The following is a 26948-nucleotide window of genomic DNA, read 5'->3' as shown; positions in this document are numbered from 1 at the left end:
AATTCAAGCTATTTATTTTAATTTAAATGAAATAAAAAAAAATTCAAATTGATTTTTAACATGAAAAATGTATCAGTGTAATACTTTTCCAATAGTATTATTGTGTCCTATGCTTTTAGAATAAGCTCTAGTATTTCAACAAGTAGTACATGAGAACAGGAACATTGAATTGTGATTTCTAAAATATTATATGTTGTATCTTATTATATCATTAGTTTCAATATATTGTGAATTAGTATCTCAAATTTTTTTGAAAACACCTTAAAAAAAGTTAAAGTTTTAAAGCAAAAAACATGGAAGTAGTAGTTGAAGAGTAGTAGAAGTAGTAGCAAATATTTAAATGTTTGTAATTTGTATTTTATCCATTAAAAATTTAATATCTAGACCTGATAAGTTATTAATAAAATGCAAATAAGAAAAAAACTCACTTACGTTTTTCCAGGTTGGGTAATATTATAACAACCTTGTTTTAAATAGTCTTTAAACAAATAAATTAAGTACAGATAAAAGAATTCATTTTGAATAAAAAAGCTATATGGTTGGTAAGTTTCTGTTTAAAATCACATATTTAATCTAAGTAAACAATAAATTTTAGCTTAAAAATTACATGTTAACGTTTCAATTAAATTCAAAAAGATATTTTTGAAATATTTTTTTTCTGTAGCTGTAATTTTTAGGTTGCAAGCTTATGTATGTAAATCAATGACATTTAATATATTTCCAGAATTAAAATAAAGACAAATCACAAGTCAAGAGAAATGACATATTATTGAAGTTAAAAATGGATAATAACTATATATAATTAAAAACACATTTAAAATACATAATTAAAAATACAATTTATTTAGTGTGCATAATAAGCTAAACCAGGCTGGTCTCAAATATTAAAAAAAAAAAAAATTTTAAAAAAATATCTGATAATTCCTTGTTTTTTTGGTAATTGATTCTATTGAATTTCAGTGATTTTGATAACCAACGTCTTAAATTTGTTTGTAAATGTTTTTTATCATGCATTATTCTTATATATAAAATATATTAAAAACCGCTTGCTATTAAGGTTCAAAAATAAACAACTGCTTTAAAAAAATGATTGCAAGCTCAATATTTTTGGAAAAAATACCAGATTTTAGGTACCTCAATCTCCCCCGACTTCAACGGTACTTTAACTACCAGACATTCCCAATTGATAAAATTCCCTGTTCTGTAGCCAGACAAGAAATAAATTTTTACATATTTTCAAAAAAATTCTCCTACACAAAATTGGTAACTGTGGATCACATTTTATGTAGGGTCACTTAAAATTGCCTTTTATGAGTTGATTTTAATAAGTATTTCTACCATACAGTATGGAAAAAAAATCAAACAAATTGATTATTTAGATTGCAAGATTCAGGCTTTTGAATGCCTGAAATTTTGTTTCAAACGTGTGAAGAATTGAATCAGTCAATCAGCATTAGAAGTACACTAATTGAAGAAAAAAACTATAATAAATTTCTTTTGACAACCTCATGATCCACCCCTCATAGGGTCTTTATCAGAAAAAAAAACTCAACCAAGAACAATTTGTTGTAATCATTGCTACTAAAATTTTTAGGATTTTAAAAGTTTCATAAACTTTAAACAGGGTGCATAGTCAAATCTTGCAACAAAAAATAAGCACCTTTAAAGTACTTTTGAAGCACTCAAAAAATATTTTTAAGCACTACAAAATGCAAATAACTTGGCATGCTCATGATAAAATAACTAGTTTCTGACAAAGAACTCTGTTCTTGATTAGATTAAGCCACCATAAAAAGATCCAGAGATTTTTCGATTAGATTTTAGAGGGTAGAAAATGAAGCCTGACATTGAGAATATCTTGCAGCAGAGTTGCAAATGAGAGTGGAAGAATCTCATCGAATATAGCTCAGTAGATGCATAGGCGGACTCCCAAGTATTTCATCAAACACGTAACATGATTGGCGCAATCATACGTTACGGACAAACGGTACACCAAAATGGATTGTGAATGAATGAATTGTGAAAATGATGAATAGAACAATGTGAAAACCACACTTTTGCATAATACGCAGCGAAAATCGACATGGTAACGAAACAAAATCTAATTTTCAGAAAGGGAAAATTAACCACAATTTAAAACACCCAATGAAAAAAGCACCTTTAAGGGCTTTCAGAAAACGAAAACAGGGTTCCTACACTATTTTGAGAAAACAATATCCTGACTTTTGCAGGTTTTTCCTGATCTTTTACAGTAAAATTCCTGACCCGCCGTTTCCCACTCCAACAAAACATTTAACATTGCAGTTTCAATTAGTAATAATATGCTACTTAGTCATAAGTATTATAGATTGAATAGGATAAACACTTATATATTAAAGTGGAATTGCGTAATAGCACTTTACATCCCAAATTATATTTTCAGAAAACTTGTGGAACATATTTTTAATAATCATGATTAGATTAAACTTTTAGTGTGTTTTTGTAGTTAGATACGAAAACTATTTGAATAAAAAGATCAAGAAAATCTGTTGGATTATGGAAATATTATTTTATTTAATGTTAAGAAGAACCAAATGCATGAGTGTCGTCAGGATATAAAGGGTTAATCAAATCTGCGAGATATGTATCAGTATCCTTAGATAATATTCACTCTTAAAACATACTAGAACATTTGTTACATTAAAATACAGTACACTCTCGATTATTCGTGCACGGATAATCTGGTTTGCGGATTATCCGTGCTCATTCCGGAGTCACACGAAAAATATAAAGATAAACATTTTAAAGATTAAAAAAATTTTTATTCATGAAGTTATAACACTACCAAATTTTTGGAAGCAATATTTGTCAGTGGATTGAAGTATATCGAATATCAGCAGCATGGTCAAAGGTAAAATCGTCTACTTTATCACGATCTAGGAGAAAGATAATATCGCTTGATGAGCAATCTTCTTCAGATGTTCAAGAAAAATAAGATAACAGTATTCTCGAACAAGCAAAAGAAATCTGAGGTTTCGAAATTCTTAACGAAGAAAATTTTGAAGATTGGTTTCAAAGTTATGCATGTGAGCCTGACTTCCAGTATTTGACAGATGAAGACATCGTTATGTTGTTAAATCAAATAGTGATTATAGTAACTGATGCAGAAGATGTAGTAAATGAGGGAAATACAATTTCTATTTCTGCTGCTCTGTGGAAATTTTATTAGATTATATGGGAGGATTTGATTACGGTGACATTACTGCAGTTCGTAAAACATATGACGAAGACGCATTACACAATTTTTTAAAATGAAAATTCCTAGTTTGATGTTATACAGCATGCAAATGTCAGTAATTTTCAAATTTTTTGTACTGATATTGATTTTTTCTGTAATTAAAAGAGTTTTCGGATTATCCGTATTTTTCGATTCTCCGTGCTCCCTGTCCCGGTGATTAACTCGGATAATCGGGAGTGCACTGTATTAATTTTTAAAAATCACAATTTCACTTAAAACTGACTTTTCTTTTAAAAGATAATATTGAAATAAAAAAGGGGGAAAAAGTCAAAAAAAGTTAATTATATACAAATAAAAATTCAGATAGAAAAATTATGCAACTTGTGAGAAAAATAAAATCAAAAATGTCTTTTTTTTTCTCAGTATTTTTAAATTTATTTCTGTAATACTGTAAGCTTCAGGAGAAACTCAGGGGTTCCTATGTTATATAATATTTCTCAACATATTTTGTTGTTTGACAATTTCTGAATCAAGAACATCCAGTTCTGTTGCAGCAGTTTTCACCAATTTAGATTTTCTAAATTTCAAATCATCTATCTTTTCTTTTATTAGTTTTCTAGAAATTTCAGCTTTTTCATTCTTTATGATTTATTTATTTTTTTTTTTTGGCTTCTAATGCATGTCTCCATCTTTCTTGTTCTAGATCCTTTTACAGCATCTAGCATTTTTTCATTAATGTAAATGTTTTTTAGTCCATTTATAAACGAAACATAATCATACACACGCCTTTGTGAAATAATAGAGTCTTCATTGAGGTTTTCAACCAATAAGCTTTTATTGATTGAAAACCCCCCTTCAACTGTTGCGTTACCATGAGAGAGGATAAGAAAATTTTTTATAACCTCCCACAAATTTTCACTTTTTTTTTTCTCCCTGCAAATACTTCAAAAAAAATTATCTAATATCTTTTGCTGTGGATTAAACTCTAAGAAACTCTTTTGCTCTTTTTTTTTGGCAGCATCACAAAACAGTAAAAATTCCTTTTTTGATTTTTCAGCTGTTGTTTCAGCTACTATTGTCTGTAAACCAGTTATTCACACAAAGAGCAATAAACCAAGCAACCCTATCAAAAATTCCTTATCATTGGATAAACAGGAGGAAAATTGCTAACAGGACAGGTTCTACCAGGGAAAAAGAGTATGTTATTATGAGGAAATTACATATTTTGAATTACAGAATTTTTCCTTGAAACTTTATTTTTGCCTGTCAGTCTTTGAATGAACTATAGTTTTTTTTATTTTCCTAACTTTATGAATAAGTAAGAAAAATCCTGACTTTTTCCTGATTTTATGAATATGTAAGAATAATCCTGACTTTTTAGCTTAATTTTAGAATAGCCTGACTTTTTCAGGTTTTCCTGACCATGTAGGAACCCTGGAAAATAAGCACCTTTAACCACTTTCAGAAATGCTATGCACCATGTTTAAATAAATGATAATCCAATAGTGTAAAAGTGAGTCTATTTGAGGGATCGTGTTTCACTGCAAACATAATCAACACGAAAAAAATAACTGGTTGAGAAATGATGTTACATCCTCCATATAGCCCTGACCTGGCATCAACAGTTTTGTATAATAATTTATTGCTAAGATAACAAAAATCATACAAATTTCAGCAATGACATCAAATCACCCTTATTTGAATTTTTTGCTGATAAAAACCAGAATTTCGTTGAAGCATAGGATTGTGGGGTGAGAAATTATAGACAATGTCAACCTTCATCTATGAAGAGGTACATAGAATAAAGTTAACATGTCTAATATACTAGTGATTTAGAATTGTAATTTTGTAGTGGTAGACACACTACATTATCTTGAAGTTGCCAGAAAAATGGAAAAAGGTTATAATAGAAGATAACATAACGCAGGGATGTGATTGACAAAAACACAAAAAAGAGGAAGTTTATAACTGCAGCATTGAACATGCAAAAGAAAAAATTATATGAATTCAATAGCCAATCTGATAATGATTAGATTATTATCTATTCAAATAAATATAAATAAATGGTAATTATGTTCTTAAACAAAATCTTGATTAAAATAAATTTTTTTTAATAATTTAGATAACTTTGAGTAATTATGCATAAGCACGATTTTATGTATCACATCATTTTAAAAAAACATTTCTTTAATGGTCAAAGGACCTTTATGGACTTTGTCATGAGTTCTTTGTTTTTTCGATGGTCTTTTATTAACATGACTGATCTGTAGACTGTTGATAGGACAAGAAAGTTCATTTCGTACACAATTTTTAGAGGCCTTAGATTAAGAATCGCGATGTTGGATTTCAAAATCGCGTTAATAAGAATCGTCATGCTTGATTTTAAAATCGCGTGAAAAAGAATCGCGATGCCGGATTTGAAAATCGCGTGAATAAGGCGATATCGGATTTTAAAATCGCGATGTTGGATTTGAAGATTGCGTGAATAAGAATCGCGATGTTCGATTTTAAATTAGGGTGAATAAGAATAGCGATGTTGGATTTTAAAATCGCTTGAATAAGAACCACAATGTTTGATTTTAAAATCGCGTAAATAAGAATCGCGATGTTCAATTTTACAATAGCGTGAATAAGAATCACGATATTGAATTTTAAAATCACGTGAATAAGAATCACGATATTGGATTTTAAAAGCACGAAAATAAAAATCGCGGTATTGAATTTTTAAATCGCGTAAATAAGAATCACGATGCATAATTTTTAGAGTCCGTGAATACTTATCGCACTGAGTAATGTTTAAACCGCGTATAAATACGAAAATCGATGTTTGACATTACAACCGCATGATAACGAGTCGCAATATTGAAATCTAAAAATATATATGAATACAAATCGTGACATTGGATTTTAAACTAGCGGGAATATGAATCGCGATATTGGGTTTTAAAAACGTTTAAATACATATCGTGATATTGGGTTTTAAAAACGCTTAAATACAAATCGCGATATTGAATTTTTAAATTGTGTGAATGGGAATTGCGAGTAATGATTTTTAAATCGTGTAAAAACGAATCTCAACAAGTAACTTTTAAATCAGTTAAATACAAAAATCGATGATTTACATAAAAATCATCTAAATAAGAATCGCAATTTTAGCAGATTCTGGCCCAGTTCCTAATATTTAAAATTCTGTAAATCAGCCAATCAAAAGAAATCAAATATCAGCGGCCGAAACGAAACCGCTTAGGACTTTTTTTCTTTTTTCCAATCTATAGCGGAAGTCGCGGTTGTCAAGGCAACAAGTCGCAAGTTCGACTATATCGTTCGTTCGACTCCCCTAAAGTTTTTGGAACATGGTCAGATATTTTAAAGAGTCTTTCATTCCTGAAAAGATAAGAGAGTTGTGGAGTAGGAGACGGCATTGTTTTACCAAGGTCAACCACTTTTACCCCAGCCAGCAGATTGACATGTGAAGAAAGGTTTATTGGGGGCTTCAATACTTTCGCTCCGTGGAAGAAAAAAAATTTCAACTAAATATCATTTACTGGCTAAAAATTTTATCCGCGCGGAAATTTATGAAAAAAGAGCGGAAGATATGGAAAAATCTGAAAAAAGCGGAAATCAGCGGATCCGCGGAAGAATCACATCCCTGATAGCGAAATGGACAGACAAACATTGTGAAAGATATTTGACAGAATTAAGTTCATTTTTGTATAGAAAAAATTGAGTTTCACACTAAAAAAAAAAAAAAAAATTCCTTCCTTCCAATCCAATAACTTCAAGATTAATCAAATTTACATTGAAGGGTGGTCATTCCCTACATTAAAAGCTAAATTATGATAAAAATGCTGTAAATTACTTTATAAACAAATGAATGCTTACTAATATTCTTTTTAATAATCCAATGGCTGTGGGGTGGCCAGTTACCCACAATCCGACTAAATGGCGCGAAAGCTGTTGCATTGTTAGTAGCCGCGTGTCTGTGCTATTAGTAAACATAGCAATATGTAGATGGCGAGGTAACGCTCCTTCAGCCAATGACAAATCTTGCATTTTAGCCGATATTTCTGCATCACCTTCCTAAAAACAATATTATAAAAATAATAAATTCACAACTTAAACTTTGTTCAATAGTATTTCGTAAAAAAAAGGCACTAAATTTGGAATATGGAAAAATTGCATTCCATGTGATGTATTTTGCCTTTATAAATTGAATGAGACCAATCTCGAGACGACTGGATCGACAGTTCAGAAGTTACATATACAGAAAGTACAAATTTGTAAATGATATCCGAAAGCTCATCTACTTGTTTCTGTATAATTCCCTCTTTTTTTTAATGAAAATGGTGTGATTGAAGGGGGAGGAATGTAATATGTACAAAAAGTACAAATTTGTACTTTTTGTACATATTACATTCCAAGACTATCTAAACAAGAGTGATATTGTTTACTATGCACTTTATTACTGCAGTGACTAAGACTATCCACAAGCCAATTAAACATCTCAAGTACATTTGATGTGTATCTTATGTTTACAAATTTTATTGCTATCCTGGGCCTATCTGAGCATGCAATACTTTCCGATGTATTTTTTTACACTTAATTGAATGAAATAAAATTTGATCAGATAGAATAATAGCTATGAAATTATTAAGTTAAAGAAATTATTAAAAAAAAGAAAAGAAATCAAGAACCTATTTAATATTCTACCATATTTAATAAAAAAAACCTTAAAAATATCCCTACATTAATGAACAAGATACAGAAAAGTTGTCCTTGAATCAACCGCTAGAGACTTTCATACCTCAATTATAGCTTTCATCAGCAATCCAGCACCTTTCACTATAGCCAAAGAAGTATGCTGAAATAAAAGTATAATTTTTAAGTAAGCAAAATTTTAGATATCTTTAAGACTAGAGTAATTTTAATAATTGTTAATTGTTGTAAAACCAATTTTAAAACCAAAGCTTTAGTAACCATAGGGATAATGATCCCCTAAATTATTATAAAATGACTTTGAAACGAGTCCATAGTGTTGAAAAGTAAATAAAATAAAAATAAAAAGATTTGAAAAACAGCTGATTATTGAGAGAAAAACCATTCTTATAGTCATAACAATAATTTTTAATAAAAATTTTTTTAAAAAACTCACAAAATATATTATATTTTTTTCTCTATCGATGCAGTAAAAAAAAGATAAAATACTGATCTTTAGTGATTTAGACTATCAGTACTATATTGTTGTTACAGTCTTAAAAATCTATCATTTTTAAAATTATATGAATCGTGGATTACAAAATTCCTCCCAACAAGATTTATTGAAAATAATAAATTAGCGTATGAACCCTGTGAATTCATAATATTTTATAATGTAAAATTATTATTCAAGTTCTTTCTCATACAGGGTTGGATTACAGATTAGGCCATGGCATGGGGCCCCCCAATAATTAAAACCCCCCTTAAAATGGATTTTTTGAAGAAAAAAATTTAAAAAATTAAGAAAAAACAATGATTTTTCAAAATCTTATGATTATTTTTTAGTTCTAATTTAATAAAATAAAGTAAAATTTAATTATTATTTATTTTTATTTTAAATATGCTTTATTAAATGAAAAGATATATAGATACTTTTATATATGAATAAATAAAAAATTATATGAGAAAAAAATTTAATCTAAGGGCCCCAAAAAATTTTATTATGGTCTAGGACCCCGTGTATGCTTAATCCGGCCCTGTTTTCGCATATGTTAATTCACTTCTTAAGAAGTTTAAAACAATAAATTCTGCAGGTAAGGCTACATGCCTAAACCATGCATATAATTAATGGATCGTTTCTAAGTTCAAACTATTGAATTTTAACATTTTTATTAGCATTATTAATTAAAATAAAAAGATCCACATTTGTAAGTACAGTCGAACTCGTTTATAACGAGCACAAAGGGACCGTAACATGTACTCGTTAAATCCGAGTGCTCGTAATAAACGGATCCTTAAGGAAGACGTGCAACCAGAAGAGGGGGGGGGGCTTGGGAGGTCAAATGATTGAGTTGACTTAAAATTTAATTAATACTTACTTTAATTACATTAATTAATTTAATTAAATATTTATCTTAATTTAGTGACAACTAACCCCTTCCCCCAAACCAGCAAAAAATTTCTAGTTGCGCTACAGTCTTAAAGGAAAGGAAATATAAACGGAAAGAAAAATAAAGGAAAAGATTCTTACCAAAACATTTATTTTTTTCATTAATCTACATATTTAAAATAGTTTGTCAGCTTACTTTTAACTAGCGCATTTCCTATCATTTTGAAAAAAAGATAAGACAGAAAGACTAGAAAGATGAGAAAAAAGATTGCCAGACAGAAAAATATTGCTCGTTAAAAGCGACTTCTGTTCCATAGACTTAACATTGATCCAACCAAATATTTTCGTTTCCCTCGTTAAATCCGAGTTCTCGTTATAAACGAGTTCGACTGTATAGAAAATTACTCCCGCAACAATTATACTTTGGCCCCAGTTGGGCTCCATATGGATCCTATATGAACGTCCTCCGAGGGACCAATATTGGGATATCTACATTTTTTAATATTGGTCCTATGCAGTGACAATATTAGCCTATATAGGGCTAATATTAGCTGAATAATGATTATAAAATATCAGGTGAATCTGACAATTCCATAGGGCCATATCAGAAAAATATCGGCCCTTCGAACCCTTATTGAGCTGAGATTCGTGAATATTGGTCCGATGGGGGGCCCAAGTCATTTTGTTGCTAGGATAGTGTTCTAAGTTGACTTAAAAATCAAGAATTTCAGAATAAAATTCAGGACAAAATATTTATTATCAGAAATATCAGGATTGAACCCCTTTTCAATCGAATGCTTGTTCCTGTAACCTTGACATTCATTTTCCGTAGCCTTATCGAACATAAATAGTTTTTAACTTTAATTTTTCTATCTACCATTTCATAAAGAAATTTGTCACAGTAATTTTATGTTTGAAAGTACAAAGTATCATACAACAAATTCATGCGGAAGATTGCGACACATAAAATTAAAAAAAACTGAGTGAACAACCTGGAATAGACGAAACAGCTGTCTACCATAATCAGCCACTAGAGTCAAAAGAGTATCAAAGTGAGTCCCATCTGTTGTCTCGCTATAGGGGGCACAGAGAGCAAAGGTCAAAAAGTCTAACATAGATGATACAACAAGAGCACCAGTTCCTTTTGCCTGCAAGAAGAAAACAGGGTTATCAATTCATAATTGTTTCATTTAAACAAACTTAAAATCGTCATTTTCAGGGTTGCCACAGAAAAAAAAAAATATGAAAATGGTTGCCTAAATAAGAACAAAAATGAATCAAAAACACCAGGGCTCAAAAAGCCGCCCGTCCGCCTTCTCGAATCTGGCGTCCGTACGAACGGCCATTTCCTGTTACTGTTAGTGATACATTTTCAATTTTTGTTATCTTACAAGAGTCTAGCGCCTCATTTCTAAAATGACCCTCGAATCTAGAAATCCTGCTAGTTCCTTTGTCAGACCAAATGCGCATGCTCATGTACTTGGTAAACAAAAGAAAAGTTGCTCTGTGCATGTGGACTTCTAACGAAGGAATAAACAGAAACCTCTGTAAATCATTGGCTTGATTGTGGAACTGGAAAACGTCATATTTGATTCATTTAAAAAGCGCAGTACCCTCGGATGAATTGACATTCCAGATAACTTGACCTCTGTCATTTAAATTATTTCATAAAAGAAATAAATTATTTCATAAAAGAAATACTAGGTTACTATTAGTAACCTAGAATTTCTTTTATTACTGTATAATGTAATCCTAGTAACTACTAATTCATTGCACAATTTATATAAATGTTTGTAATAAATAAGAGAAAATTATATTTTTATTTATTTAGAAGCTACGGGTTAGTTTCAAAGGAGGACAGGTACATTGTTGGACAAGTCATCCTCGGGGACGCGTAAAATTTCTGAGTTCTTTCGAGCCCCTGAAAAATACGACCAGTGCTTTCACTACAGCGCAAGAACGCGAGAATCTCGCATATTTTTTTCTTTTCTCGCAATAAAAAATTATTAACGCGAGAAGTTCGTGCACTCTATTAATCAATTTCAAAATGCACAAATTTTGGAAAAAATTTTGTCTTTTGCCGTCCGTTTCACTTTTCTTCCTTGATCTATCATTATTTTGAACATCGGTCCTTGCTATCTAGCTTCCCTATTTATCAGTATTGTTCAGAACCGGTGCGAACAGCAGAACACCACACACCGAACCACGGAATCCCTTTCAGAACACATTTCTCTGCAACCACGTGTTCACCGTAGGTAAGGTTTCTTCATGTAAGACGTTTGCAATTTGTGTGCATGAATGTAAGATGGACAAATACCTTGTTAAGGCGACATCTTCTACTCCGTAACGGACAAATGAAAATGAAACAAATGTCAGTAGAAACGGTCAAAACGAAACAAATACGGATATTTTCAGCCAAATAAATATAATAGCTGATGAAAAAGTAGATATAGAACATTTTCCATATGATGATGCAGCAAAAATATTCAATTAGAAGATGTGAAAAATGTATTATAATTAAAGAAATAATTTTTTTTCAAGTCTATTCGTGTTTTTTAAATTTTTAGAAATCTCACTTAACTTTTTGAAATCTCACCCTGTTTTTGAGAAAGGGTGAGAAATTCTCTCCCACTTTTTTTCTGCAATGAATACACTGACGACTAAAATTTTATTACATGATTCAATTTTTATTTATTTTTTTCATAACCGTCATAGAACAGTCCACCCAATTCTTTTGGATTTATGACTACTAATGGTCAACTCCGTAGCCTTGCCATTTTGAACCCAGTAAAGAAGGCAAGGGAACTCCTGGATCAAGTATTAAGAAAAATTCGCCTTTGTGAAGGACTTTCTGATGGAACTAACCCGCACTTGCGTTACATGGAGAGGAAGACCACGAGAACCTACCACGGTCAGCTTGACGGCAAAGGGACTCTAACCCATGATCGGTTTAACACTGAGGAAATTTCACATCAGCATTGGTTGGTGCAAGCCATAGATTGCACTTTGAGTGACTACTTTTTTTTAAACGACAAAAATAAGCACCAAAATTCCCTGTATTTTTCCAGTTTCTAAAGAAAAATTCAACATTTCTATAGATTCATTTAATGACCAAACACACCAAGAAAATGGTTGATTATGTAACTACCTTGCCCCTCTTTTTTGTAAAACTTTTAAAGCCTCACTCTAAAACAATATTTCACACAGTCTAAAAGAAATTTTTCTATTAGTTAGTAAAAATTGGTTGGTCCTGATGCCACTTGCCACACGGGCAAGTCTGCTTGGTGAAACCAAGTAAATTTAAGGCAGAGTGGTGTTCGATTCTTGTTTTTCAGTGGCACCATCTATGGCCAAGAATTCGACTTCTGCCACATCATACGTCACACCTGTTTATAAGGCGGATCCATTAACTCATCCACAGATCGTAATTTTTTACCTGAATCGGAGAACGATCGATCTCCAATCCAGTACCCCCAGAGGTATTGATTTGTTATGGGAACATGGCGGACTTTGCAACTTGACAGAATTTTAACGTGCATTAGTCACCAACTACACGGGGAGTCTTCGGCCGCGGGGTTCGAACCCACGAGCTCTCGGACAAGGGCCCTACCAACCAGGCTATCTCGGCACACTAAAAATCAAGGTAATTTTGATACTTTTTTTAGCAGTTTGTATTAACTCTATAAATAGTGCAAATAAAACACAAATGTTTGGAGTGAAAATTTTTCAACAATTTTCTAGTTTATTCTGGAAATATGATATGCCTAAAAGTCAAGAGGATGCCACATCGCTGAAGAAAATTTTCCTCACAAATTCTCTTACATTACTAACTTAAAATTTAAAGTGAGTTCAGACAATCCTTGAGTAAGCCATGAAGTTTCAAAGACTGAAAAGAAAATTTTAAAATATACAAATGAATATAAAATATGAGAAGATAACTTAGGATTACGTAACAGAGAAGTTCTCTTCTAATGATTTGTTTGCATTTAAATATTTTGAAGTTTTCTTTCTTTCAGCAATTGAAACTTCATGACAAATTCTAGGTTTGTTTGAACTTAATTTTTCTTTCATTTAAATTAGTAATGAAGGAGAAACAGAAAATTTTCTCTCACAGTTTTCTTAAAAAAGAAACTCAACATGGATGCGATTTTCCAACACTGATTGTTACATCGATTTTTCTGAAATCAGTATAAAATACTTACAGTGTGTTCCACAAACATTTCCAACAAGCTTTCAAGGAACTTTTTTGAAGAGAGTAAAGAGCTTTTGTTAAGCTGCTCTTGTCTCAAATCATAATCATCATGCATGGGCTACAATTGAAAATAAGTATTGTTTATATAAGGGCCATATTGGTACCAACCATTTAAACAGTTAAAAGCATCTTTACTTGCATAAGGGCACAGAGCATATCAACACTGGCATGAGCTACGCCGGTATCACCACGCTTCAGAGCTTTAACAACTTTCACTCCTAATTTTTCTCTAAACCTGTGAACAATAAAATGAACACAGATTCGGTATATAAAACAGAATCAATATATAACACAGAATCAATATATAACAACTTCATTAAAATGATCCGAGAAATTACCAAATTATGCCATTGCTAAACAAAACAATTATTGATAGTGTGGGGAGAGTAGATATTGGCAATGTCAACCTTCATCTATGAAAAGGTACCACAAAGAAGAATTGAGTTATCATGTCTTATATACTACTGAATTGGAATTGTATTTTTGTAGTGGTCGATACATTACCGTACTCCCTTACCAAAATTGTATCTGTGATAGAATTTGATGAACGGATACCACCAGTTGTTCATTGTTGTTTTGTGAGAAGCCGGGAGAGCTGTATTAAGAACACTGTCATAGTTGCTCTTGTGTTGCCATTAGCAGTCGAGAGTATGCAGGCCGACGTTGTGCGTGACCGGGTAGCAACAGCGCAAGGTGGTGAATAGTGTCACAGTCACAAGTTCTATGTGAACAATCCATCAAAGTAGGCGTATTCACATCTTGTCAGAAGGTTACCAATGTGTGTGTGGGGGGGGGGTAGCTATCAGCAATGCCAACCTTCATCTATGAAAAGGTACCCCAACATAGAATTGAGTTAACATGTCTTATATTGGAATAGTATTTTTGTAGTGGTAGATACACTACAATAGCAATTATATAAACCACTTTTAAGATGGTCGCTAAAAACGGTAAGTAAAGATGGTAACAAAAGTAAGCAATTGGTGAATGGAAGAAGATGCCTTTAGAGTTGGCGACTTCTTAAAGGCAGAGCTACTGAAGCTTGTCCGGAAAAATTAGATCTGCTCATTAAAACAAGGACTATCATAAAAAGTAAAGTAAAAACATTTCATGCTCTTACTTTTTCCCTCTTGTGTGTGTGTGTTTTTTTTCCATTCAAAAACGATTCTAGAATTACATTTGTATAATTGGTTTTTCAGGGATGATTGTGAGCACAACTAAAAAATCCTGAAAATTTCGAGTAACATCATTAATGAAAACTATATTTAAGTGACTAAAATGGCAAATTGCAATACAGAATGGGACTGGTAGTGCCATCTTTGAGAACCATGATTAGCTACAGCTCGTTTAAAATGTTTTTTTTTTCCCTTCACTTGGAGCAAAGCTAGTCTAATTTTCCTTAAGACTATGCAAAAAACATGCTCTTATGTTCACCCTTAAGAATAGGAGCCCCTTTTTGAGTATTCAAAACATTTCAAATTTCTTTGAAATCTTGATATTTTTTTAAGCAAAAGACGTTTTACATTATCAAGTACCTAAATACATTGTTTAAACACAAATAAAAGTTCTTCTAGGGAAAAATGAAAAAATTAAAGTGTACACTAATTGTATTTCATGCATACAAAATTACGTATACAAAAAAAAAGAAATATTTTCCTTCTGTGAGAAATTAAGGAGGGTCTTCATGGATATTTTATGGTATATCTGATAAATGATTTAAGTGCTAAGCTAGGCATGCCTTAACATGCAATATTCCAAGCTCTGAAAAATAGTCTGACCTCTATTTAAAGAAGTCGCTAAATCCCGATAAAAAGTTCCCTGTATGGAAAATTCGTTAAATAGAAAATCACCATTTGAAATTCTTCAACACAAAACAGGTTATTCATGAACACAAAACATATTCATGAACACTAGACACAATTAAAATAACAGTTGATACATCTTCATATTGTTAATTATTATCTACTACCAAATTGTTTCAAATGATTTTAACATTTCATAATATGAAGGTTTGGTGATTTCTTCATTATTTCTGTCTTTGTCTTCCTCACAATTTAGGGCTGTATTATTTTCATTTTTCACACTGTCCAAAATATCCGATTCAGTTCAGGTTTCTGTGGTTTCAGCTTCAGAATCAATAAAAAGAAAATCACTAATCAATGCATCAGTAATTTTGAGGCTCACTCTTAGCTGTACCTACATTTTTTTAAAAGTTCTTCTAAAGGGATGTCATCCTTGTCCTCCGCGTTATGAATAGTATGATCGGTAACATAGTTTCATGCTTTAGAAAAACATGTTATGCTTTCTCGTAAATTGATTTTTGATGTTAACAAAAAGGGAAAGGGATTTTACTGCTTTCTCTAAAATTTAAAAGTGGCTCTGAAAATCAATTCAAGGTCATTTCTTCCATAAAATGCGTTAACAATTTTGAAATGTTCTGAAATATTTTGAGAAATAGGAAAAGTGGATCTCAAATAAAAGTGTGTTAAATAGAAAAATTACTTCGCTAATAGGAAGTTATTTTACCAAGAAATTTCCAAAATGTTCTTGGTTCCTTGAAGAAGAAAAATCGCAAAATAGAGAAATTCGCAAAATGGAATCTCGTTATATATAGGTCCGTCTGTAGTTTTCTCATATTTTTATTATTATTACTATCCTGAAAATAACTATATTCGTTTCCATTTATTAGAAAAAAATATTGGGCTTATGGCTTATGTATGACTGTGATATCCCCAAAATATGGTTTTTTTTTTAAAAAAAATGAGTGCTTACGTAGGGACCATGGTAAAAGTGGCAAATCCTACTTTTGATGCAACTAAACGCCTGATGCATTGAAACTGAGCTTCCAACACTTCTGGTGAGCAAGATTCTGAGTCACCATCTTTTTCTAAGAGGGCCATCAGTGCTGGCTGGATGAGTTTATCTTTATTCTAGAATAAAAAAATATTTCTTCCAATTAGACATGAATCTTTTAGAATAACTTCAAAGAGTGAAAGGGAAGATACTATTTATAGAGGGGGAAATCTGACTGGTTGACTGAACGTAAACAATAACATATTTCCTAAAATTAGAAGAAAATTAATGTTAAGAGGGAGAACTTTATAAGAGTTCCGTGTAATTTACAAATTCTAACTGGTTGTGAGTCAAAAACAAAATGTAAGAAAAATAATATCAAAACATAAATAAAGTGCAGGTTTTGAGTCTTATAGTTTGTCTAAAGTAAAAACTCTCCTAGCCATTCGTTTGGACCTGTGGCTGTGACTATTGAAACGAGGTAAAACTATTTCAAATAGGGGTGTCGGGTCATTGTTTAGGACAGGTTTTGGCTCTTGGATGTGAGAGAAAGGGAATCTTTTTCTTCGGTCTACTGTGTTAGCCCTAGAGTGAAGAGAAACTACTCTCCCTGAAATGCATTATTCTTGTTTTCATAGCAGCAGACAGCCTCAGACTAAGTGGAGTGGGGTGTTAAATTATATCTAAAATTTATGTTTAAAATTAATATCAATAGATGGCGCTGTGCCAATTATTACTTTCTCATATTTGTTATATTTTTATTCCCTCTTGTGCTGTCCATATGAAATAAACGTTGTGTTCGTTTCTCCTGAGTCATGTTTATTTGGGTATCCAAGTTTCTTTAGAGTACAGAATTAATATGGTGCCGAAACCCGGGAATAGGGGACTTTTTATGGAATTGAAAATTTTTGGAAGAATACTTGGATAAATTAATTTAGAACGATGGCTACGAAAGAAGTGATAGGGAATCAAAAAATGAAACGAACTGTGGTAAGACAGCTAACTACTAAATTGATATCGAAAATTGAAGCGAGTTTTGCAGATGAATCGCAGGATGCTGAAAAAGCAGAACTTTTATTGGATTTAAGTGAGCAACTAAATGCAAAAATGATGGAATTAAAACAATTGGATGAAAAACTGGAATACACTGTTGCTGAACAGGAGTTCGAAAACGAAATAACCACCTGCCAAGAATATCAAGAAAAAATAGTGACATGGAAAGGTAGGATTCAGAGATTTTTAAATCGATGTTCTTCTAATTCTAAAATTAATATCGAAAGCGATAGAAACGAAACTGTTGTTGTTAAAACTGAATCGAAAATAATGAATCTACCTCGTCTGCAAATAGGAACATTTTACGGAGATTCTACCAAGTGGTTGGATTTTTATAATCAATTTGAAACAGCTATTCATAACAACGAATTACGAAAGACTGAAAAATTTGCATATTTGAAATCTTTGCTTGGAGGAAGCGCTCTCGCATCGATATCTGGATTTGCCATTAGTGATCAGAATTATGATTCCTCTATTGAGATTCTGAAAGAGCGTTTTGGAAGAACGGACATTGTGATAAGCTCTCATATGACGAAACTTCTTGCTATTGAACCTATTCGAAATATTTCCAACTTAAAAGCACTAAGAAGGCTATATGATGAATGTGAAATACAAATAAGAAGCCTGTCATCATTGAATGTAACTGCAGGAAGTTATGGAAATTTACTATGCCCAATTATTCAGCAGAAACTTCCAGAAGAATTAAATTTTGAATTCAATCGATGTCGAAAATCAGAAAAAGAATTTGATATACAAGAACTTTTAAGTTTTTTGAAAAAGGAAATTAACTGTCGTGAAGCAGCAAGCTTAGTTAGTCACGCAAAAAATAATTATAGCCAAGACTTATCCAGATTTGAGCAGAAGGGAAAATCTAACTTTTATCGGAATAAACCTGGAACTGCATCAGCCTTGTCAACAATAAATTATAGATGCATTTTTTGTGACTGTGAAAATCATTCAAAGTATAACTGTAATGTTTTTGAAATTGAAAAGAAGCTAGAATTCCTAAGAAGAAAAGAAAGGTGTTTTTTATGTTTCGGAAGAAATCATATGTCCACTCAATGCAGAAATAAATTTTCGTGTAAGAAATGCAGAGGAAAACATCATGACTCAATTTGTTTAAAATCGGACTTGAATGACAAAGAAGAAGAGAAGAAGCCAAAACCATTAGAAGTAAGTCAAAATTCTTCATCTAAATTTGGATCTAATATAGTTTTACAAACTGTAAATGCTATAGCAGAAGGACCTCAAAATCATTGTTTTGTAAGATGTTTAATTGACGGAGGTTCTCAAATTTCGGTTATAACTAAAGAATTATCCAGAAAATTAAATTTAAAAGTTAAAGGAGAAAAAGAAATGCAAATTCATACATTTGGTGAAAATCACCCGAAAAAATATAAAAACAAAATTGTAGAATTAACTTTAAGTAATATTAATGACCCTGAGAAAAGTATCACTTTTGATTTCATCGAAGTTTCAGTGATTACATCAGCGAGCATAAAAATGCCAAGTAATCAAATAAAAAATAAACTGAAGAGCCTTGGAATAACGTTATTAGAGCCTAAGTGGAGTGATTCTAGATTTATGGGTGAAAATGTTTCGATTTTGTTTGGCGCCGACATATTGTGGTCTATTAGTAATGAACGAATTAAAAGAATAAATTATTCTGCGGTTGCACTTGAAACTATTTTTGGATGGTGTGTGCAAGGGAAATTTCCCTCCTCAGACTGTAATGAATTGACGAATGTTATGACTAATCTGACCCTGGAAGAAAATATGAGTATAAACGAGTCCTTGAAAATGTTTTGGGAAACCGAATAAATTGGAATAAAAAATATCTGCGAAGAAAAAGAAACAGAAAAAGCTTTGGAATTATTTTCTTCATCAATCACTCAGAAGGAAAAGAGATATGAAATTAAATTACCGTGGAAGGAGGAAAAAATAAAACTTAAAGATAATTATAAAAATGCAAAATTTCGTTTTTTCAAATTGTTGCAAACATTTGGGAAGAACTTAGAATTATTTGAAGAATATAAAGAAGTTATTCAAGGGCAATTAAAAGAAAAAATAATAGAAAAAATTGGTGATGATTCAAAATCCAGTGACGTAATATACTATATTCTTCATCATGCAGTGATAAGGCCTGAACACGCAACTACAAAATTAAGGATTGTGTATGATGCTTCATCAAAAGAAAAAGAAGAACTTTCTCTCAATGACTGCCTTTTAGATGGACCGAACTTTTTACCGGATTTACTAAAAATTCTCCTGAACTTCAGAAAATATCGAATAGTTATGACATCGGATATAGAGAAAGCATTTCATCAAATTTCTATTTCTCCAGAGGACAGAGATGTCATGCGTTTTCTTTGGCTTGATGATGAGTCGGATTTACAAAATCCTAAAATTACAGTGTACCGATTTTGTAGACTAATTTTTGGAGCCAAGCCAAGTCCATTTTTGCTTGCTGCATGTATTAAGCATCATCTGAGGAAATTTCAAGATATTTATCCTAAGACAGTTCAACTACTAGACAATTCCTTATATGTCGATGATTTCATCACTGGAGTAGACTCAGAAGACGAGGCTCGTCAAGTCTATCATGAAGCTAAAGCAATTATGAATAAAGCTTCTATGAATTTAACCAAATGGAACTCTAATTCGGAAGAATTAAAGAAAGAATTTCTCCCAGAACGTAAAACTTTAAAATTAAATATGCCTGAAGCTACATCAAAGGTGCTTGGACTAAGATACTCTTCAACAGATGATTGTTTTACATTCTCACCAGATGATGTTGTGGATACTCCTTCAGAGAAGAAACTGACCAAAAGAACTATTCTTCAGATTTCATCGAGACTGTTCGACCCCTTGGGCTACCTGTCGCCATTTTCCATTCAAGCAAAAATTATGTTTCAAAAACTCTGGCTAGATGGCATTGATTGGGATCAACCGGGATCAAGAAATTCAATTGAACCGGGATCAAGAAGATCAATTGATTGGGATCAAGAAATAAAAGTCAATTGGAACTGCTGGTACAACCAACTACAAGAATTATGTGAAGTCAATATACCACGTTGGTATTTTCGATCGAGAGAGACTCCACAGAGTTTAGAAATACATGTATTTTGTGATTCTTCGCAAACTGCATATGGAACTGTTATCTATTTGAGATTCACCGTTTCTAGTGAAATTCGAACAGCGTTTGTTATAGCCAAAGGAAAGGAAGCTCCTTTAAAGAAAATGACTTTGCCTCGGTTGGAGCTCATGGCTGCAGTTATTGGAGTGCGTTTGTTGAAAGTTGTGCAGGAGCAATTTCCTGATGCAAAAGCTCGTCTATGGACTGACAGCTCAATTGTGCTCAACTGGATTAGAGGATCAGCATATCGTTGGAAAACTTTTGTGAAAAATCGTGTCAGTGAAATAAAAGAAAGTACATCTCCAGAAATGTGGTATCACTGTCCAGGCAGTGATAATCCGGCTGACAAGATAACCCGTGGTGTAAAAATCAAAGATTTAGTGTGTGACAGTGTGTGGGCCTATGGTCCTTCTTGGTTATCCGAATCAGAAGAAAACTGGCCTGATAAAAATTCTTCTGAAATCACATTACTTTCTTCTTGCGATGAAGAAAGATGTGATATGACACCACCTGTTGTAAAAAATTGTGAAATTCAACCTATTTTGTGCATTTCAAAGTTCAGTAAAATTCGAAAATTAGTGCGTGTGACACCTACGTTTTCAGATTTATTAATATTCTGAAGACAAAGCAAAAGTGCACAGGTCCGATTTCTGTACTGGAAACTGAAAAATCTTGGGAATACTGGATTAAAATGTCCCAAGCACAGAGTTTTTATTCAGAAATCCAAAATCTTAAACAAAATAAAAGTGTAGATAAAAATTGTAAATTAGCTAATGTTAATCTCATGCTAGATGATAAAGGTATTCTAAGAGTGAAAACTAGATTAATTAATTCATCTTTAGATGTGTATGAAAAATGTCCAATTGTTCTTTCTAATGATTATTTTGCAAAATTAATTGTTTATGATTGTCATGAAAAAGTATTACATAATGGTGTTAATGAAACTTTAATTCAGGTAAGAAGTAAGTTTTGGATTTTAAAAGGCAGACAGTTTGTTAAATCTATTTTGTATAATTGTAGAATATGTAAAAAATTTACAGCTAAAGGGGGTAAAGAAATTATTTCACCTTTACCTATTGATAGAGTAGAGAAATCTCAACCATTTGAGATTACAGGTATTGATTTTGCAGGACCATTGTATTTAAAAGATAATACTAAAGTGTATATAAGTTTATTTACATGTGCTGTTACTCGTAATATTCATTTAGAATTAATATCTAATTTAAGCACTGAATGTTTTTTGCTATCATTAAGACGATTTTTTGCTCGTAGGGGTATTAGTAAAGTTATATACTCTGATAATGCTAAAACTTTTAAGTCTGCCAATAAAGAACTTAAATATCTGTATAAAATGTGTAAAAATGAAGAAGTGAGTAACTTCTTAGAGAAACATCAATTATAATGGAAATTCATTGTAGAAGGTGCCCCATGGTGGGGAGCCTTTTGGGAAAGGCTTGTTCGATCTGTTAAAAATTGCTTAAAAAAAGTTTTGGGTAAAACTTCTCTTTGTTATGAAGAATTAATTACTGTATTAACTGAGGTAGAATCGGTTATTAACTCCAGACCATTAACTTATGTTTACAATGATTTTCATGAGCCTGACCCCTTAACTCCTTCACATTTTACTGTTGGGTCACGTTTAACTACTTTACCTTCTCCAAATAATCTGAATTTAATGTCAAATAAAGTGGAATTAACCAAAAAGTGGAAATATAGATTACTATTGTTGGATCATTTTTGGAAAAGATTTTTTAAGGAATATTTATTAGAGTTAAGATCTGTCATGTTTTCTAAACAATCAAAAAATGTGAATACTTATAAAGTTGATGATGTTGTTCTCGTGAGAGAAGATAATGTTAAGCGCCATAATTGGAAGTTAGGAAGGATTAAAAGTTTGTATACCGGTAGAGATGGAAAAATTAGATCATGTGAGATTCAATTGGAAAACAATGTTGTTAAAAGACCTATTGAAAGACTGTATAATCTAGAAGTGCAATAAATATTTAATGCATCCAATAAATGGATGCATGGTGGGGAGTGTTAAATTATATCTAAAATTTATGTTTAAAATTAATATCAATAGATGGCGCTGTGCCAATTATTACTTTCTCATATTTGTTATATTTTTATTCCCTCTTGTGCTGTCCATATGAAATAAACGTTGTGTTCGTTTCTCCTGAGTCATGTTTATTTGGGTATCCAAGTTTCTTTAGAGTACAGAATTAATTAAAATTAATATCAAAATAAATTAATATCAAAACATAAATAAAGTGCAGGTTTTGAGTCTTATAGTTTGTCTAAAGTAAAAACTCTCCTAGCCATTCGTTTGGACCTGTGGCTGTGACTATTGAAACGAGGTAAAACTATTTCAAATAGGGGTGTCGGGTCATTGTTTAGGACAGGTTTTGGCTCTTGGATGTGAGAGAAAGGGAATCTTTTTCTTCGGTCTACTGTGTTAGCCCTAGAGTGAAGAGAAACTACTCTCCCTGAAATGCATTATTCTTGTTTTCATAGCAGCAGACAGCCTCAGACTAAGTGGAGTGGGGAGAGTTCTTGCAACAGAAAAACTATATACCTATATTTGTATAAAATATCATCGTTTGATATTTTCTAGGTTGCGTCATAGCATGTTCGTGAAGTTTTCTAAATTCATTTGTTGTTTGATTAGTTGGATTTTAAATTGAAAGAATGTGTTATATTGTTAACACTATTAGTATCATAATGTTGGATGGCACGCTTTTTCAAGTTTAGGCGTCAAAATCAATAGGAAGTTGTATGACGATTGTTAACCTCCTAGCGCCATCTGTGCTCAGATTTACAAGGTGAACCATCCGTAGAACAAGACATAAAAATGAAATGACCCCTGTGGCAGAATTTTTTCAAGCTATCTGCGACAAAATTCGCTAGCACTAATATCTTTCTGCATGATACTTTTAATAATAACAAACATATATGTAACAAATTTAAAATATCAAAAGCACTACGTTTACAAAAAAAAATATATAATTTTTTTTTATAAAACAAGCAATAATTTTTTATTCAAATATTATGAGTGATATTCTCACATTTTATGGGGCAGACAAATTATTTCCTTCTTTGCATTTTGTAAATAATCATCACAATAAAAAAATATAATTAAAAATCATGAAATGCGTAGTGAAAGTGATTGCCGAAAAAAGATCGACAACCAAATCAAATGAATCTTCAAATGTGTGTTTCGTTTCGAGGCTATGTTGTTGTGATAAATAATATCGTATAAAAAATGTCTGATTTAAAAACTACAGAGAAATCAATAGCAATAACTGTCAAAAATTCGATAGAATTACTGCTTAAAATGTAAATACTCAAATGCACTATTCGAATTTTCCATATTGTTTGAAATGTATGGGAATATTTGATATCCACTTGAAAATCAGTATCAATAACTGCCGAAAATACAATCGAAACATTAAGTCAATTTCCGATACTATCGTCGTAAATTAAGCGTGTCAAAAAGTGATTACCTGAAGGCATGATAAAAATATTACGTGTAAATTTCTGTAGACAAGAAAAGTAAAAAAATTTTTACTTTACAAAAGAAAAATGTTTCTGCAATAACTCAGAATGTAGCCATGTCGCTGCGAATCTGCCACAGGGATAAAGACATAGATCACACATGAATAATTCTTCGTGATTGAAATAGATTAAATATTATGCTTAGTATAATTCTTTATCTATGGGCATACTTTCAGCATTAACATGTAATAGAAATAGGACAAATCCTTTAATTTTAAAACAGATTAAAAAAATTTAAAGTTGGTATACTATCTGGAACTTAATATTGCATTAAACAAGTGTTTGAAGTAAATACAATGAAAATTTTAAAATGCAGTCACATCTCACCAACTTAAATCTCACTTTCTCAAATTTTTCAGTAAATTGAAAAAATAAATTTCCTATTTACTTAAGGTTTTACTCTTTCCTTGATAACTAGAATATTTTTTTCCAGCAAATACAATAAACTTTTAATATTAAGAAGTAATATAAAAAAGAATTAAAGCCAACTCCTACTTAGGTAAACAAATTTTTTTTTATTTTACTTACTTTTTATTAAATAATTAAAATGTTTTCTTCCATTTAAAATTAAAACTAATTAAATCAGTCAGAATTATCAATCTATTTCTCACCAGATAAGTAAAACAATGAAAACTTATGTTCCTTATTTTTATTCAAATTATTCAGGAAAATAAAATAACTTACTTCCTAATAAAATTCTGTTCTTTTTAAGAGATTCTATTTACTATTATAATTATTAATTAATATAATTTATAATATTTTGAAAAGAAGAACTTTAAAAATCATAGTAAATTATGATTTTAAAACATCTTATTAAGTCTTTAAAAGCTCCATAAAAATAATTAACTTTCATAAACGTCAATATACATATTTTCTTACTTCTTGAATGTTTGAGTTAATGAGTCCTCTGTAGGATACATTGTTGTTAAATTGAAAAACAGCTCTACTAAAATCCCAGCGAACTGAAATAGAAGAGTAAAACCAGGTTTTTTAAAAATTATTACTATTAGAATATAAATAGATGAAATAACAATAAAAATCATTGCTTAAAACACAATTATTTAACACCTTGCCAGTATCGCCCGAATCCAGCTCGGACAACTACTAAGTGCAGTATTTGTGATGCCCAAACTGACTTCAGGAAGGAAGAAAATTAACGTTTCTATTTTGTGAGGCCCGAGCTGAGTTTGTTTCTACTTTATGATACTTAATTTACTACTTTCCTACTAGATGGTATTAGTGGTCTTAGTTTTTCAGTCGAGGGAGGGAAAAGATTTGTAAAATTTATGTATTGAAAATCTCATTTTTTTGTTTTTATATTATATTATACCAGTTATATTCAGCTTCAAAATTTTGTTTAATTTGCTATAATTGAATAAGATGCGTGTGTAATCCATTACTTTCATGTGTATGTAAAAATTATAAATACAGTAGTTATTGCATTTAAGATTTTATTTTTTGGTAATAAAAAACAGGGATGAGAGTAGTCAATCAGAAAGTAAAAAAGAGGAAATCCAAGAATGAATATATATATATATATATATATAAATCCAAAAAATTGACAAAAAAAGTGTTATTTTTAAACTTGTAAACCATGTGATTGTCAATCCCGATGATTAATTGTACAGGTATTAATATGAATCACATGCATGATTTTAAATTGAGAGAATCCTGATATGAAGCTCTTAAATCACTTGAATATGAAACTATATTGAATTTAAAAAATGCGAAAATACAAATCATGATGCGTACAAAACGCAATATTGGATTTTTAAATCTCGTAAATAAGAATCATAATATACGAAATTTAAATAGCGCAAATAACAATTTCAATGTGCAACTCTTAAATCAGGTAAATACGAATATTGATGATTGATATTAAAATTGCGTAAATAAGACTCGATATATTTGCAGAGTCTGGACTTCGGTTTTCTAAAAGGCTGTTTTTGTTTAGACATAATAAATGAAAATTAAATACAAAACATACAAAATACAAGATTAATTGAATGAGTAAATAAATATTTTCACCGCAAATCCACCTTTTTTTTTGTTCACTTTCACGCCAGAAAACATGAATCAGCGACGCCTGAATTACGAAAATACGAGCTATCCGGCGGACGGATAAAAATACGGAAAATCTTATTTTCTGTGCGTAAAAGCGGAGAAAATAGTTAAAATAAGTACAAATGTGGAAGGGTTAGCAGCTATGGCGTAGTTTTAATTTTCTGTTTATCTTTGAAAATTGTACATAAATATAATTATTTTATTTCAACAACTGAATTTTTTAAAAAAACGGGATATTTATAAATAAAAAAAACTAAACTTTTAGAGAATCAGAGTTTTTGATAAAAAGGCTGAAATTCAAAAGACAAAAATCTTATCCCTGTATAAAGGTCAACCAGTTTTATTCCAAGGAAAATTAAATTCCTCATAAAATATTTTAACTTGTGCAAAAAAAAATTTCAGCGGAAATTAGCGGGGAAAATGGAAAAATCTGAAAAAAAGCGGAAATCCGAGGAAGAATCACTAAAGGGACCAAACAATTCTTATTTAGCTAAGCCAAAGCTATTAAATTCTAACTTTCTTCTTACTAGTCAATCAACTAACTTTAATAAGTATCAGCCTTATTAGATTAAACGAATGTATTTACAAAAAAGATAAAACTGTTGTAAATTTTAAAAATTTTGCAAATAATATGTAATAATATAGTGTTTTATTTTCAATAGCTAAACATAAAATTACTATTATATCTCACTATGACTTAAAAATACCATAAGTTGGAGGCAGACAAATTGTATATTTTAAGTGAACTTTTCCACAGCACTATAATAATAAAAGATGTAACAAAACGAGACACCAT

The 26948-nt window shown here is 31.0% G+C and overlaps 1 protein-coding gene across 2 annotated transcripts in view; it reads right to left on the bottom strand.

Moving 5' to 3' along the window:
- Positions 1 to 26948, bottom strand: part of Rme-8 (receptor mediated endocytosis 8) — a 175301-nt gene that overhangs the window by 106149 nt on the left and 42204 nt on the right. For both annotated transcript variants that reach the window (XM_087168523.1, XM_087168524.1), the window contains exons 12-18: positions 24968 to 25050; positions 16324 to 16481; positions 13690 to 13789; positions 13505 to 13612; positions 10295 to 10450; positions 8022 to 8078; positions 7100 to 7297 (exon numbers count right to left, since the gene is read on the bottom strand). In XM_087168523.1, coding sequence (XP_087024649.1) covers positions 7100 to 7297; positions 8022 to 8078; positions 10295 to 10450; positions 13505 to 13612; positions 13690 to 13789; positions 16324 to 16481; positions 24968 to 25050 — 860 coding nt within the window. The remainder of the gene's footprint in view (positions 1 to 7099; positions 7298 to 8021; positions 8079 to 10294; positions 10451 to 13504; positions 13613 to 13689; positions 13790 to 16323; positions 16482 to 24967; positions 25051 to 26948) is intronic.

This window comes from Parasteatoda tepidariorum, chromosome 7 (genome assembly GCF_982258835.1).
Source record: "Parasteatoda tepidariorum strain Cologne lab strain chromosome 7, Ptep-v5.0, whole genome shotgun sequence".
In the NCBI taxonomy this organism is placed as follows: Eukaryota; Metazoa; Arthropoda; class Arachnida; order Araneae; family Theridiidae; genus Parasteatoda; species Parasteatoda tepidariorum.
Note: the sequence above shows the minus strand (reverse complement) of the source record. Positions and strands in the feature narration are given on the sequence as shown.